We start from the raw sequence: 15,452 nt of genomic DNA, 5'->3' as shown, positions 1-15,452 counted from the left end.
TGTGTAAAATATTACAGCACATATCCATTAATTTATGGTTCAGAAGATTTAAGAACATGTATGTATGCATTTTGTTAGTGACCCAAGCTTTAAATTCTGTTTTATTCTCACCTAAAGTTGAAATAATTTGAATAAATTTAAAATCTTTGAAGAACAAAGTAAAGCAGGGCAGATATGATGTTTAAATAACAGGGCATTATATTATTTCTGAGATCTAATAAAAAACTTCAGGAAATGTTCTGTGCATCATTACATGCGGGTGTAATCTATTCTTACATTATGCTACTTGGATCTGTGAATAGAGCAAAATTTATTCTTAGTTTATACCATCTTTTTTCTCAAAAGATTTTTCTAAAAGAAAATGTTCACTTTGCTCAACACAGGACATCTTGAGAAAGTTTTTCTCACCTATAAAGCTCTTATTCTCCATTGATCAACTATATGTTGTTATAAATCACATGCCAGTACTGGATCGGAGATACTAGTTTTGCTTACTACCTGCATGTTTGATTTTGCTATATGCTTGAACTGATACAAAATAACACTTACATATTATTGAATATGCAAGTTTGTGAATCACTCATTAATAACAACAGAGTAAGAAATGTTTGAATTCTTTTAAAAATCATGTCAAGATTTTCTTAAACTATTATTGGCCTATTTGAAATTTTAGGGTAAATCTGGATATTGAAATCATTTGTATATTTTATTATACTCACTATTTTTTGATGTAATTTAACACAATTATTACAAAGTGTAATATACAATTTAGAATACATTTTTCAATACCTATTGGTTCAATTTTTAAATTAAGCTACAGCACTTTTCTTTTTTTAAACATAAGCTATTGTGTTAAACAGGATTTTACAATTTAAAATATTTATTTGTAAACCAGAGTACAAAGTTAAACACCATTTGAAAGAAATATTTTTTCCTATCCTAGGTGCTATATACTTGTAGTATATAGATGTTATTGAGTGTTTGTCCACTTAACTAGTAAGAGAGAGCTTGAAATCCATGAATCGCTGGTTTGATCCCCAGACGCTGCAAACTTTCTCTGTGACATTTAAAGTTGATCTTGGACATAGACTCTAAATAATTAGTCATTTATCTCTTTGATTGAGAAGTTATGTTGGATTTGTAGTCGAGATATTGGCAATTACTGGTTAGTTATCTAGGAATGCTGGTTAGGTGGACAGACCCTTGAGATATGACCAGATATGTGTATAAGTCAACGTAAAAACCCAGACAATTGTACGAGCACGTTTTCACACCAAATTTGCTTGTATCTACTTATCTGGAGTAAATATTAATTCAGTTGACATCATAATGCAAATCAAATATTATTGGTTTTCGATTTTTAGCTACATTGGTTAAATTTAACAGACGTGATAATGGGATGTTGTGAAAATAGGATAAATTTTTTAATTTTCATTATTCAGTAATGACAATGTTGTGCCATTTTTTTTTTCAAATTTCTAATACGATACATGTATTATATCATATTATTACCGGGTAAGTCTTGCCATTTTATAACTTTGCACAAACCAGGAGTAAAGCATTTCAAATTACCTAGATGATAAGCCCAGCACCTTTATAAAGCATTTTGTTTATTTATTTTTTTGTTTCATACCTAGTTGTTTTATTGCAAAATAAATTTAGGAAAAAAACAGAAACACGGAGGTTGTTGTTTTCTTTATTTATTTTCACTTGTACATAAAACCCAAACATATCAAATAACATAGTAACATAAGTGGTTCACAAACAGATATATCTATATGTTGCCATTAACATAAACTAGTTCTTAGATATTAAGTGTTTGTTAGCCTTACTGTATAATGGCATCGAACAACACTTTGTACTATGCCACTGTTTCCACTGAACCTTGCAACACCAAGTTCAAGTTCATGTATTTTAGTATGTTAATGTCACTGTATTCCATCTTAAATGTTCTTTACTGACTTGCCATAATGCCTAAATAATTACATACATGTAATATAAATTACTTAAAAACATAGGAACTTTCTTACATAGTGAAATATATCCTGTAGGTTAAAACAAGTACAATTGTTTACTTATAAATAAATAATTTGAAAATGAAGAGCTAACATCAAAACATGCATAACTCAAAAATTATAAAAGATCTCAAAATATTAAATGATGTGTCTTCTTCTTTGTAAGAACATTTTTCTAAATATAGATATAAAATGGTAACTATGGAGATGAAGCAACTGATGGTGTGAGGCCAGGAGGCATCATTCCCATAACACTCTGTCCTGCTGATCCAGATACAGCTGTGTTTGGTCCTAACAAAATCTGAAAAATACAAAATGTGCAATAGTTTTAGATGCTCTTTTTAATTTCTTATCCTAAGTTACCTTATTAACTTCATGCAACTGATCTGACTTGCTCTGAAATCGGAATAATCAATGTTAAGATATGTAAATGTAAATTCACTTGATGGTTGCAAAGATGATGACTCTGTAAATGCCATCTATTCAAGACTGAACAAAAATTAAAGTATAGAGCCAGACTAGTCTGCAACTTCTCACTTCTCAGTCTGAACAGGATCTACACTACAATAATGAATTTATATATAATTTGTCCCTAGATTTTGACCCAGTGACCAATAAAAGCCCCAAATGATAAACAAAACTTCCAACACTAAACAGTACATTGAAGTGCCAAAAGTTTATGTTTCACACTATGGCTAATCTGTTAGTCCGAGTCTAGTTAATTTAAAAAAAAAAAAAAAAAACACCAAAAAAAACGGTAAAACCTGAAAGCTGGTTTGGGAAATGGGCCAACACCGTAAATGTGTTGAGTCTTTTCAGCTTAACTGATGCAGGAAGACCATTCATGCATAATTTCAGACATAAGTGCCTGGTGCCTGAGTTGAACTTTCAACATCCGGTAAAAGAATTACATGGATATCAATAATACCTGTGTTTGTTGCTGACGCTGTTGCTCTTCCATAGCTGCCCTTTCCTTTTCAAACATCACAGGTAAAATCAGTATGGTAAAACTTGAGGCAAGAATCCAAAATGCATTTCTTGAAAATCTATACCCAATCTTTGTTGACTTTAATGTAATGTCTGATACTTTTGAACAAGCATTGCGGACAGAATCTGGAAACATTTCTGAAAGGGCCCAGAACCTTTCACTTAATGACTCGTCAATGAATTCCTGAAAATATAATGTATAAAAACCACAATGTAATAAAACAATCACTATATATTATTTTGATTTGGGCCAGGGTGTGATTTTTATTTTTCATATTTACATGTTATAGCAACGCCTGTGCTGTATTTAGTCATGATATACTTTACAACCCTCATCAACATAAAAAAAATAACTGAACAATGAATTTAAAAGAACAGATTTATAAAAAGTTGCAATAAAGCATGAATCATGCATCTTTGAAGTTATAACTTGTAACACTATCTAGATGTTTTGTTTGTTTCGGGTTTTATGTCACATCGACACAGTATAGGTCATATCGTGACGTTCCAGCTTTACTGGTGGAGGAAGACCTCAGTTGCCATTCTGTGCATTATTTCAGGCACGAACGGGCACCCGAGTAGAACCACCAATCTAGATGTAATATAACTTCAAGTTCAAAGTTCTATGAATACTTGAACTGTCCAATATCATTAAAATTCACTATTTCCTTAACATGAACATCAAAATATGACCCTACTATGAGACTTCTGTCATTAAAGGAAAAAACAAATCTAAAGAAATACCCTGTATAAGTTCTCATTTCTGGGGGCTTAATATTATTCTGCAGTATTTGTTAAGAGCTAATGGGTCTTGAATTTCTGCATGCACACACATATTTTGACATTTTCAAGCCTTTGTAAAGGTGCAAAAACCTTTATGAATTGCCACAGTATGTCACATACACTACCGAGCCATTGCTAAGACATGTATGTTTTTGAAATTAATGCTGAAGCTAAAATAATTTCTTTTAAGTCGCTGCACTAAAAGAATTGCCTCAATAATGCTGCACCCATTTATTTCTTAAAAAATCAACTGTTAAGCTTTTCATAGTTTATCAACCTTTAAAATTTCTAAAATAAAAAAGAAGCTCGAGTTTTCAATTGTTACTTTATATCAAAATCAGTTCCGTCACCATATTGTACCTGGGCAGGCATCAAGCAGTTTGTAATGTACAGCAACATGGGTTTCACCATAGCGATGCACACCTTACGGTAAAGTGGGAAAGGTAAAATGGCTGTAAAGATTGGATGCATTAATCATTTTGCACCCCAAATAGCGTACTAAGAAGTGACACCTTTAACTGCCTTTTTATACACATTAACAGTAGTGACAGTCATACCAATGCATTGTGCTGTACATATGTTATAACATTTAGTGTAAGTTTTTTAAAATCTTGAAAAAACTGTTGAAAACCGTTGAATAGACTATTGTGAAATTTTCTACAATTTTTAGTGGCCCTGATTTATCTTTAACAAATTTTCCATGGTGATTACCCTGCTGTTTGAATTTAGGTTAAAATATTTCTGGGAGTAACCCGAGTGGGTCATATTGTTTTTATTGAATTTCTAAGAAAGATCAAGACTTGTTAAAAATGTACCAACCTGAAAATGAATAAGTGTTAATAGATGCATTAATAGCTAAAATAAATTTAGAGTATAATTTCCCCTTCCATTTATTCTTGGCTAAAAACAGCTTAACTGATTGAATATTGGTTGTCCCGGGATTTGCATATGAAATTTGGCACTCCGCAGAATAAATAAATAGAATCATTGTGAAAAGTATTTAAGTTACTCAAACCTCTTCATCCTCTTCAAATTTATCACCCTGGCCTATCTCTGTCATGATTTGGTAGGTTACAAAACAATATTTTTTCCTGAAAAAAAAATGTGATTTCTGTCCTTGATGTGAGAGTGACTTCCCTTGAGAAAGGTAATGAAGAGCTTTGTACGTAATCTAAATGAAATAATTTCACTTTCAAACGGTAATTGTTTATATTTTCAATTCATTTTTATACAATAATAAGCTAGCAAAATGAGTTTATTACACGATTTTTTCTCATATGCTTTATGACAAAAGTTACTTCTCTACAAACAATTTTAGGTAGGCCCTTTTAGAATGTTTACAGCAAATTAAACTCGGTCGCTTGCAACATTAATTTCTCCATTTCAGTTTCAGCAATGGATATCGCGGTGTATGATAGAATTCGCGGAGGGTATCGAGTATTCATAGGGGATCTCGGGCCAAGAATTGGCAAATACGAACTTGAAAAAGAATTTAAACAGTATGGACCAATTACAGATACATGGGTGGCAAGGTACGAATTTATTCATATCGTTTTTATTCATTGGTTCGCCCACTAAAATATTCGAACCAAATCCACATTAAAATAAATAATAAAGATTAGACATTTAAAACATCACTTAACAATTAATTTGAATTTTCCAATACCTGTTATTCATTCTCTTTCAAGCCTTAGTAAATATGTGAATGTCAGAAAGATTTTGACAAATTAATTTGAATTTTTTTGGTTTCACAATGTCTCACAAATTGAAAACAAAAGTTTTTTTTAATGGAGGGGACACAATAAACCATATATCAAACCCTAAGTTACATTACTCTTGAACTATGATATACTTGGCTTATATGACATGTACAAGTCTGTGGTTAAAGTTTTTGATTTTAAACCAGTGGCCCCTCACCGCTGTGAGTTTGAATCCGGCTACAGACTTTTAAGATTCTTTCATTTGCAAAAGCTACTGAAAGCTACTAAGCCTACTAAGGTACCATTTTTGGCCGGGTTGCACAATCATGTGCAAATCTGGGTTAAAAAATGGTGAATGTCAGGCGATGGGCAGGTGATCAGGGAAAATATTTTCGTAATGTTCAGTTTTCTTAGCAACTACTTATCACAGCCTCTTGATATTTGGCATACAGCATCAACATGTGGTCCCATACTGTGGGATTGAATTACAGGTCTGTTTTTCATCAACTTCCTGTTTACCGACTTTTTGACATTAATGGTCAATTGTAGGAAATTTTCGTAACAGTTTTCTCAGCAACTACAGATCGCAGCCTCTTGATATTTGGCATACAGCATTAACACATGGACCCATACCTTGGGACTAAATTTCAGGTCTGTCGTTTATCCACTTCCTGTTTACCGACTTAGTAAAATTTTCAACATTAATGGTGAATGGTAGGAAATTTTTAAAACAGTTTTCTCAGCAACTACTTATCATAGCCTCTTGATATTTGGTATACAGTATCAACACGTGGTCCCATACAGTGGGATTTGATTTCATGTCTGTCGTTCATCCACTTCCTGTTTACCAACTTAGTTAAATTTTCAACATTAATGGTGAATGGTAGGAAATTTTCGTAACAGTTTTCTCAGCAACTACTTATCACAGCCCCATGATATTTGGCATGCAGCATAAACATGTGGTCCCATAAGGTGGGATTCGATTTCAGGTCTGTCGCTCATCCACTTCCTGTTTACAGACTTAGTTAAATTTTCGACATTAATGGTGAATGGTAGGAAATTTTCATAACAGTTTTCTCAGCAACTACTCATCGCAGCATCTTGATATTTGGCATAAAGCATTAACATGTGGTCCCACACAGTGGGATTTGATTTTAGGTCTGTTGCTCATCCACTTCCTGTTCTCGACTAAGTTAAATTTTCTACATTAATGGTCAATGGTAAATATCTTTGGTAACATCACAGCCTAATGATATTTGGTAAATGCAACCTGGCCTGTTCTGTATTTTGCCCATTTTTGTCAGAAATATTGCACAGAAGGGCATCTGAGGTCTTCTTCCACTAGTTAAGTTGGAAAGATTTTATACATGTATATACATTACAACACCCAACCATATCTATATTAATTTTTTCTTTTGAAAATTTAAAGTTTTAAAATTACAAATGATCACCACCATGAAACAATCTGCAGAGTTCAACATCCAGGTTGCTACCCCCAAGGTCAAGGTTATATGTTCTCCATAACTTTTTTTACTTTATGGAAGATTTTAAACAACATGGCACAAATAATCACCATTATGAGACTATAGGCTTATGTTATTCATGGCATAACATCAAGGTCGTGGCTGGTAAAAGGTCAAGACGTACACATTCATGTTCACTGCGGAAGGGGATTTAGCTGTCCTTCAGACTGCCTTGTTGAAATAGTTATGAAAGGTTTCATGAGTAAGTCACAGGTCAAAAAAAGGGGTTTAGTATTAAATGCAAATTTCAGAAATCTTCTTGTCTGAAAATATAAGGCCCAGAGCTTTGGTATGTGTATTATTTAAGATCATCAAGAGGTCACCTACCAATTCTTTTTTTTAAATAATACCGCGGCGCCTTATTGATTTTAATAAAAAGTTTTCAAAATCTTGGGTCAAAAGTTTCTTAAGTTATTGAGCAGACAAGTTTTTTTTAGTCAAGGCCCCTGTGACCTTGAGCTTTGACCCAGTGACCTCAAAGTCAATAGGGGTCATTTACTAGTCATGACTAACCTCCATGCTAAATATGAAGACTGTGGGTCAAAGGTACATGTATCTTAAGTTATTGGGCGGTCAAAGAAAAACCGACGGGATGGCCAGACAGAAGGACATCCAGACGGACAAGCTGATTCCAGTATACCCCCCTTACAACTTTGTTGTGCGGGGGTATTAATATTTCTGTTATCATATTCTAATAACATGCCAAGTTTAAAGAAATTCTATAGAACAGTTTTAATTTTGCCTATATGTCTATATCGAGGGGTGAAAGCGAAAAGGTTCTAACTCACTTTTTTTACAAAATTCACTTTTTTATATATTTATAACATAAACACCCATATACATCTTATGTCAAAATATATAAGATTTAGTTTACTTACAAAAGGGTGAAATGAAAAATTGTCCAAAGGTTCTAAGTGAAATTAACCTTTTTTGTAAAAAGCGAAAAGGTTCTAACTGCAAATGGCAGTTAGAACCTTTTCGCTTTCATTGAGTATAAAATGTACAAGATTAAATAAAAACAACTCAAACTGCATTAAAATAAGTGAAATCAAAGCAATTTTGAAAGCTTAACCTTTTATTGTATATTATTAAATAATATCACATAAGAAATTCATTAGTTTCAGAGTAGATGTCTTGATTTTTGAAGAAAACTTAAGTACTTAGAACTGTTTCGCAGTTAACTCCACTCATGAAATTATCGATTTTTTAAAAGGGAAACAGTTCTAAGTGTACATGGCCAGTAATGATCATGCACTATCTTAAAGGGTTTTAAGTGCCTGTGAGAAATTGTGTGATGATATTAAAGGTAGGGCTATATATATAGATGACGGTAATAAATCTGATAATGTTACTGAAAGTGATGCTTTAGCTGGTTGTAATTAATCCAGGGACATAATTGAAGAAAATTTTAGCTTTAAGCTGTGGTCTCAAACCCTGACAGAGCCCAGGTAGACGTCCGGGGGTGATCAAGGAACAACCGGGATACATTGATAACTCTGCCTGCAACCTCCGGGATGATCCGGAACATTCGGCATTCGAACCTGGATGGAATAAAATATTTAATATCACCAGGGTGATCCGGGAAGGTATAGCTTTACCAGCTTCACCCTTAGCCCTGCCGGGAACGACCGGGTTACGCCAGGGAAGCACTGTAGCTCTGCTGACACAAACTAGGGATGATCTTGGGTATGATATAGCCTGTAGAGCTACAGTAGAGACCCGGTGAATGCCGGCAGAGACCCTGTGAAAGCCGGCAGAGCCCCGGAGGATGACGATTGAGCTACTGTTGATCCATGTAGAGCCCCGGCAAAGCCCATTTCATTTCAAAAGAATTACGGCAATTTGCAATGATTGAACTTGTTTGTAATAAAACCCTTCCCCCATTTCCCTACTGTACAGTCTTGCATAAGGATTATTCAGAAAATCATCATGAATAACTTATTAAATAGGAGAAAATATCATTTAGAATTAATTATATTAATGAAAATTATGTATCAACGTCATCATTTTTGCACGTTTTCAATCCACTGGGGTTCTACCGGGGCTCTGTCAAAATCGTCCTGGGTTCTGCCTGGATCGACTGGGGCTCTGCCTAGGTCAACTGGGGCTCTGCCGGCGTCATCCAGGAATGACCAGGTAAGCACCGGCATGATCCAGAGCTTCACCTGGGCTCTGCCTGGATGGTCCGGGGGCATCCTGGGTGTTCGTTGGGAATTACAGATGTGCTGCCGGGGTAAGTGTGACCGCAACAAAAATTTCACCCCGGATCATCCTAGTAACTTACCTGGGTGGTCCTGGGCTCTGCCAGGAGTAAATGAGACCACAACTTTAGATGACAATACGATATCAGGTGATGTTCTTGAAAGTGAGACTACATGTGATAGTGAGATATTTAGAATGGTTAAAAGCGATTTTTTGATGATAATCAGAAATCTGGGTATGATAAGGTAGGAAAGGTTATAGACAAAATTACAAGATATTGTGACTTTGATATATTGGGCATTGCAAATGAACTTGGAGCTATGTGTGAGTCCAAGAAACTGAGTTTTGTAAATATAGCTGGTGCTTTGTGTGACACTGAAATATTAAGTAACGTGAATGAAAGTGGAGCTATGTGTGCCTCTGAGATATTGAAAAATGTCAATGTAGGTGGAGCTATGTGTGCCTTTGATGTATAAACAATGTAAAATAAAGTATAGTTATGGGTCACACTTATGCTAATGAAGATGGTCTTTGGGACTTGGCCTTGAGACATATCATCTCTTCTATGTATTGTTGCTACATGGGGGTGTCTCAAGTGTGAACTCATGTAATAAAAAAAAATGTGCAAGTTATTTGTAATGCACAATTTGTAAAATATATTTTCAGTTCAAATATATTCTGGGACTGTTTGTGAAAATGTTTATTGCAAAGATATTCTTGCACTTTGAATGAAGTTTCAGACAAGTCCAAAAAGTTTTTCAGAGAATATTATATGATTTAAAAATAGCTGTAATCTCATTGGTTCAAACAGTGGTAATTAGAACAAATTATAAAATCATATTCACTGGCTGAATCGGATTTTCCCGATCTAAATTAGAATCAGACTCATATCCTAAATAACCCTACAGCATGGTGATGCCAGATAAGTTGCGCCATTTGAGCGCATTTTATTTATGAACAGCATAAAAAGAAAGTGTCATTTTGGCGCATTTTAGAATGGAACTATGGGCTAAGGATGACCTCATTAAGCCGCTTATAATATTTAAGTTGTTTAAAAATAAATGCATAAACTATTGTTAGAAAATAGTTGTGGATGAAATAACATTAATTTCCATGAATAAATAACGTATTGAAGGTAACCATTTTAAATATGATTATGAAAGAATATTAATGTAACTGTTTTATTTTGAATATTGAAGAATATGACAGAAAATGCAAGAAAACAAAAGCTGTCACAGGAGAGAGCGAAATTCGACTCATCAAATAGTGGATGCAGTAAGGAAGACGAAACTATGAAAGAAAAATCAATTATGATATAGATATATTTTTGTATCAGTATCAAGAAAGCAGTCAAATGTTCTATGTTTTGCACAACATAATGATCTTGTCAATAAAATTAATGTTACTTTAATGGAAAGACAGCAATTTGAAATCTGAAGTCAATCCCTTCAAAAACAAAAATGATAAAAGCAAAAAGAATTTAAAGTAAATTATAAGTTCAAAGTGGAAACAACTCTTGAAAAAAGAAGCTAGAGTTATGAACCTTGTCATGCATGATGTGTCTAATGACAAAGAACAATTATTTATCTTAAGTCTAGAGCAGATACCATTTATAACAATAAAGATAATACTAAAAAATCAATTTACAAATGAATTTCAAAAATTAAATGGGGATAATTCTGGGAATACAGGAGCTTGCATTTTATAACTCTTATCCATATGACAAGAAGTTATAGTAAAAAAATAACATTTGTTAACATAAATTCAAAGTTCAAGGGGGAATAATTCTTGAAGTAGTAGCGCTAGAGTTATGTACCATGTAACACAACATGTAATGATGAAGAAATAATATCGATCTTAGCGGTGTTTATTGGCTATTTAACACAGGTTTGGAGTTTTGATGCATAGGAATTGACCACGAATGCCAAAGAACAAATATTTGAAGTTTGAAGCTGATACCTTAAGTATTTTACTGCACCATAACTTTAATCTGAAATCTGGACGCGGACGCCGAGGCAAGGAGGACAGCTCTCCATATACTTTTTATAGTTCAGCTAAAAATGATTTATCAAATTAATTGGCATTTGTTTTTCAGGTGTAATTAATGTCCATCATGTTCTTTAAAAGTTTTGTACACTATCAATTATGACCTTTATTTATGTTTCTAATTTAAACACAGTCAAACTTAAAATTTCATGAACTTGAAAGTGGAGTAAGAGAATGTCTCACACCTAAAATATGAAATCAAAATAAAAAGTAAATGCGAAACAGTCCTATCTGGCAATTTATACTCCATCTCTTACTGAATAATTAGAAATGACAAAATGTTGCTCTATCTTAAATTAAATAAGAAAGAAAAACATGCTTTTGTTCTATCAAAATGTCACTTGGAACCTTTTCGCTTTGAACATAAAAATCAAAATATGAGAAATTTTAAGTGCGAAACAGTTCTAAGTTACATTTGATTAAATATCTTGTTTGCCAAGTCTTTCCTAGAATTTTTATTATCATTGACATGTTTCTTTAACATTTTTATGTGTAAAATCAAAGTGTTGTGGAATTTTGCTATTTTACAAACATTTGAGACAGTATTTTGCTTCTCCTGTAAAATTTTGGAAAATGCACTTAGAACCTTTTCGCTTTCACCCCTCGATATGAAAACTCCCGAAAACATCCTTAAGGTCAGTCAGTCAAAGGGTCAAAATCATAGTGGCCTTGACCATTCAACTCAGAACTATAGAGAATAATTGTTACATTACATAACCATGCAGTCTTAATGCTGTGTGCACATAAAATATACAGAACATACATGTAATATATTATCTTAATTCCTCATTTCATCTTGATTTAATTTGGATATGTGAATATCCAGAATGTCAAAGAATTTTTCAACTCAATTAGGATTTTTGTTCTAGATTGGAAAAAAAAATCATGATATTCTATACATGTCGTATACTTTTGTCTTTGGATTAATTATAATGAATATACAAATTACCATTGGTATTAAAGTAAAAAGCCTTCTGTGGTTCATTGATTCATATATATCAATAAATAGTGCTATGGAAAACAAGCAACAGGTTTCTTTTACCAATTTGAGTCAATATTCAATAACTTAAGTATGCTTGAATGATTAGTGTAATGTATATTATATTAGACTATAATTATGCATACAATTTACACACTAGTTAAACAGTTTATTTGATACAAGTTACAACCGTACAGTTTTACACCAGATATTACTTATTCATTTTCTCCATCTGATTTCTTTCTTATCTATTATACATTTTGAAAGGGCAGTGCTTGATCTGACAAACTCAGTTATTCTTAATACTGCCCAAAGATAGGTAAATCTTTTCTGAGATAAATAAAACCTCCTAAAGTTTGATAAATCCACTTGTCAGAGGAAAAATGACATTTTTATCCATGAACAGAAGGAAAGCATTATAACTTTTTTCAGAAATTGACAGGAAAAATAGAAAAGAAAAATAGTATTGGTTGTAGAATTTGACTGACATCCAATGTACATATATAAATAATAATGATTTATAAATCAAAGCATTTAACAGTTACAAACAATATAACTAATTGAATAAGCTATGATTAAAGTCAGAGACGTTTGGGGTTTGGATCAAGCTTTTGTCCTCCTTTCCAACAGACCATATGCCTTTAAAATCAAATTAATTCAGTTTTCATAATCCCAAACTTAAACACTAATCGTACAAACCATTAAAAACCTTTTTGAGCTAGTTAAAATCTGTACATTTATTTTTCAAATTTGCTTATATATATTTTTTTATGGCTTATAGCCATACCCCCATTTGAGTAATTTTAAAATTCATATCTGATGTAAACTGTGAATGTTTAATTGGTTTAGAATGTTTTGTTAAAGTCAGACTATGAAATATGTAAGGCTCAGTCATTAATCATTAAAATGGTTGAATTGTACCATTATGCTACTACCTTTAACTCAAGTATATAGTCAGATCTGAGTCTGTACAGCCTGACCATCATATGTATTGATATTGTTAACCCTAAAACTTTGTATGGACTGTTCCAAATTCAAAACAGGGAATATACATATCTAGCAGATTAATGACATTGCAGCATACATGGAAAATAAATACATTTTTAGCTCGACTTTTCTATGAAAAGGGGAGCTATCCTACTCGCCCCGGCGTCGGCGTCGGCGTTGGCGTCACACCTTGGTTAAGTTTTTCGTACCACCCCACTTTATTTCAGAAGTATTACAAGTATGGCTTTGAAACTTACCATACTTGTTCACCATCATAACCTCCATCTACAGACAAGAGTACATAACTCTGTCAAGGTTTTTGACAGAATTATGGCCCTTTTTTGACTTAGAAAGTGTATTGAGCTTGGTTAAGTTTTTTGTACCACCTCACTTTATTTCAAAACCATTGGAGGTATTGCTTTGAAACTGACCATACTTGTTTACCATCACGACCTTCATCAACAGACAAGAGGACATAACTCTGTCAAGGTTTTTGACAGAATTATGCCCCTTTTTGACTTAGAAAATACATTGAATATGGGTAAAATCCACTTATTGCCTTAACCCTTTGAGATATTGCTTTGAAACTTTTAATGCTATTTCACATCATTACCCCCATCTGTACGCAAGAGAAGGTAACTCTGTCAAGGATTTGTTTTAAAAATTAAGGCCTTTTATCGACTTACAATCTTGGTTAAGTTTTTAGTACCAGTCCACTTTTTTTTTCTTTCTTACCAGCCCTCTTTTGACTTAAACATTTCAAACTTTGCTGCAGTGTTCAAGGGTATCACACAATTCAGTAAAATAATTCTTCACTAAATATCTTAATGCTCATGGCCATTGTTCACTTTAAAAATACAGAGATTCTTGTATTGCCTTTTACTGCAAAAACTTTTTTTATTGGCAAGCAATAAAAAAGTCGAGCGCGCTGTCTTACGGACAGCTCTTGTATGGAAAGTACTAAAACTAGATGTTTTACAAAATTTAGACACCTTATACATGTAGCAATGGGATAGATGTGTTTTCAAACAAAGTTATCTCGGGAATCTATCAATCTTTCAATAGGCTAATCCCTATTGATGAAAGAGATAACTTTAAATGAAATTTCATTTTCATTTATGTGCATTAAATTAAAAGCTGAGCTACATATGTGCAAAATGTTGCATTGTGATTGATGAAACATATTTATATCATACCCAGGATTTTCCTGACATGTATATAATTTGCATACATATAGCATACTTATGATTCACCTGCAGTATATCATGTGCACTTTTCATGAAATGCAGGTGTAGGTAAATGAATTATTTCTAATTGATTTATTTATTTACCTGGTTTTCAGGAATCCACCAGGATTTGCTTTTCTGGTATTCAAATATGCTGAAGATGCTGAAAGCGCTGTAAAAAAGCTGCATGGAAGGTAAGCTGTCTTGTATCACTTCTATTACTGAAAGGCCTATTATTTAATAGTGTTTGTTTTCCCTTCCATGACCTACCCACAAAAAATCACCATGACCAATTATGGTACTAATCATGGAAGCAGAAACTGTTAATGAGAATCACATATTTGGTACTAAACATTCAACATATGTTGAAAACAGTGATTTATCATGTACATACAATGTCATGTTCTTTATTGAAACCCAACTTACTTCTTAGATTTTCCAACTAACCTTACCATTAACTGGCATGGTTTTAGGGAGGGGAAACAAAATAATATTTTTAAGGCTGGCCTCAAATAATTTCTTATGTATTTGGTAAAATTTGGTGTCTTAACACCTGAAATAGTTATTTTATAACATGTATGCATGTTTTGATATAATTTTATTTCAAGTTTTAAATTGAAATGTTGCAAAGTGTTAAGATATAACATGTCCTTTCCAACTAAAAGATTTTAGGTTTTAGTTCTACCCTCTTTATATGTTTTAAAGTTGATGGCACTTATTGCTCGTTAAGGAATGATACATCTTTGTAGTTTTTACATTGCATAAGATAAGCCATTAACCTGCTCCAAGGGAAAGTGACAAGCCATTGCCACCGGTATAGTGCCAGGTCCGTCTGCTTAGCCATACAGTCTGTCCAGGCTAATTTCAAATTTTCATCTTGATATCCCCAAATTTGATAATGAACAGTTCCAAAAATGAAAGCTGGACAAGTCCATTTAAGGAAGTCAGCATGTTAAGGGTTAGGGAACTGTGTTTCTAGAGCTCTAATAATTGTAATAATATTA

The 15,452-nt window shown here is 33.1% G+C and overlaps 2 protein-coding genes across 2 annotated transcripts in view; one reads left to right on the top strand and one right to left on the bottom strand.

Annotated features, from left to right (window-relative positions):
* Window positions 1-1,684: 1,684 nt before the first annotated feature.
* LOC132746436 (mitochondrial import receptor subunit TOM22 homolog) lies at window positions 1,685-4,960 on the bottom strand. The gene is made up of 3 exons (XM_060735579.1): window positions 4,801-4,960; window positions 2,944-3,186; window positions 1,685-2,316 (listed from the first exon to the last, which is right to left on the bottom strand). The coding sequence occupies exons 1-3, from the start codon at window positions 4,843-4,845 to the stop codon at window positions 2,215-2,217; spliced, it is 390 nt and encodes a 129-aa protein (XP_060591562.1). The 5' UTR covers window positions 4,846-4,960; the 3' UTR covers window positions 1,685-2,214.
* Window positions 4,900-15,452, top strand: part of LOC132746424 (serine/arginine-rich splicing factor 3-like) — a 29,156-nt gene continuing 18,603 nt past the window's right edge. The window contains exons 1-3 of the mRNA XM_060735552.1: window positions 4,900-4,932; window positions 5,173-5,317; window positions 14,565-14,642. Coding sequence (XP_060591535.1) covers window positions 5,181-5,317; window positions 14,565-14,642 — 215 coding nt within the window. The 5' untranslated portion in view covers window positions 4,900-4,932; window positions 5,173-5,180. The remainder of the gene's footprint in view (window positions 4,933-5,172; window positions 5,318-14,564; window positions 14,643-15,452) is intronic.

The sequence above is a fragment of the Ruditapes philippinarum genome, unplaced genomic scaffold (assembly GCF_026571515.1).
Source record: "Ruditapes philippinarum isolate M1 unplaced genomic scaffold, ASM2657151v2 ctg370_1_1_1_1, whole genome shotgun sequence".
In the NCBI taxonomy this organism is placed as follows: Eukaryota; Metazoa; Mollusca; class Bivalvia; order Venerida; family Veneridae; genus Ruditapes; species Ruditapes philippinarum.
The sequence above is the reverse complement of the archived record's forward strand: the minus strand, read 5'-3'. Positions and strand labels throughout refer to the sequence as shown.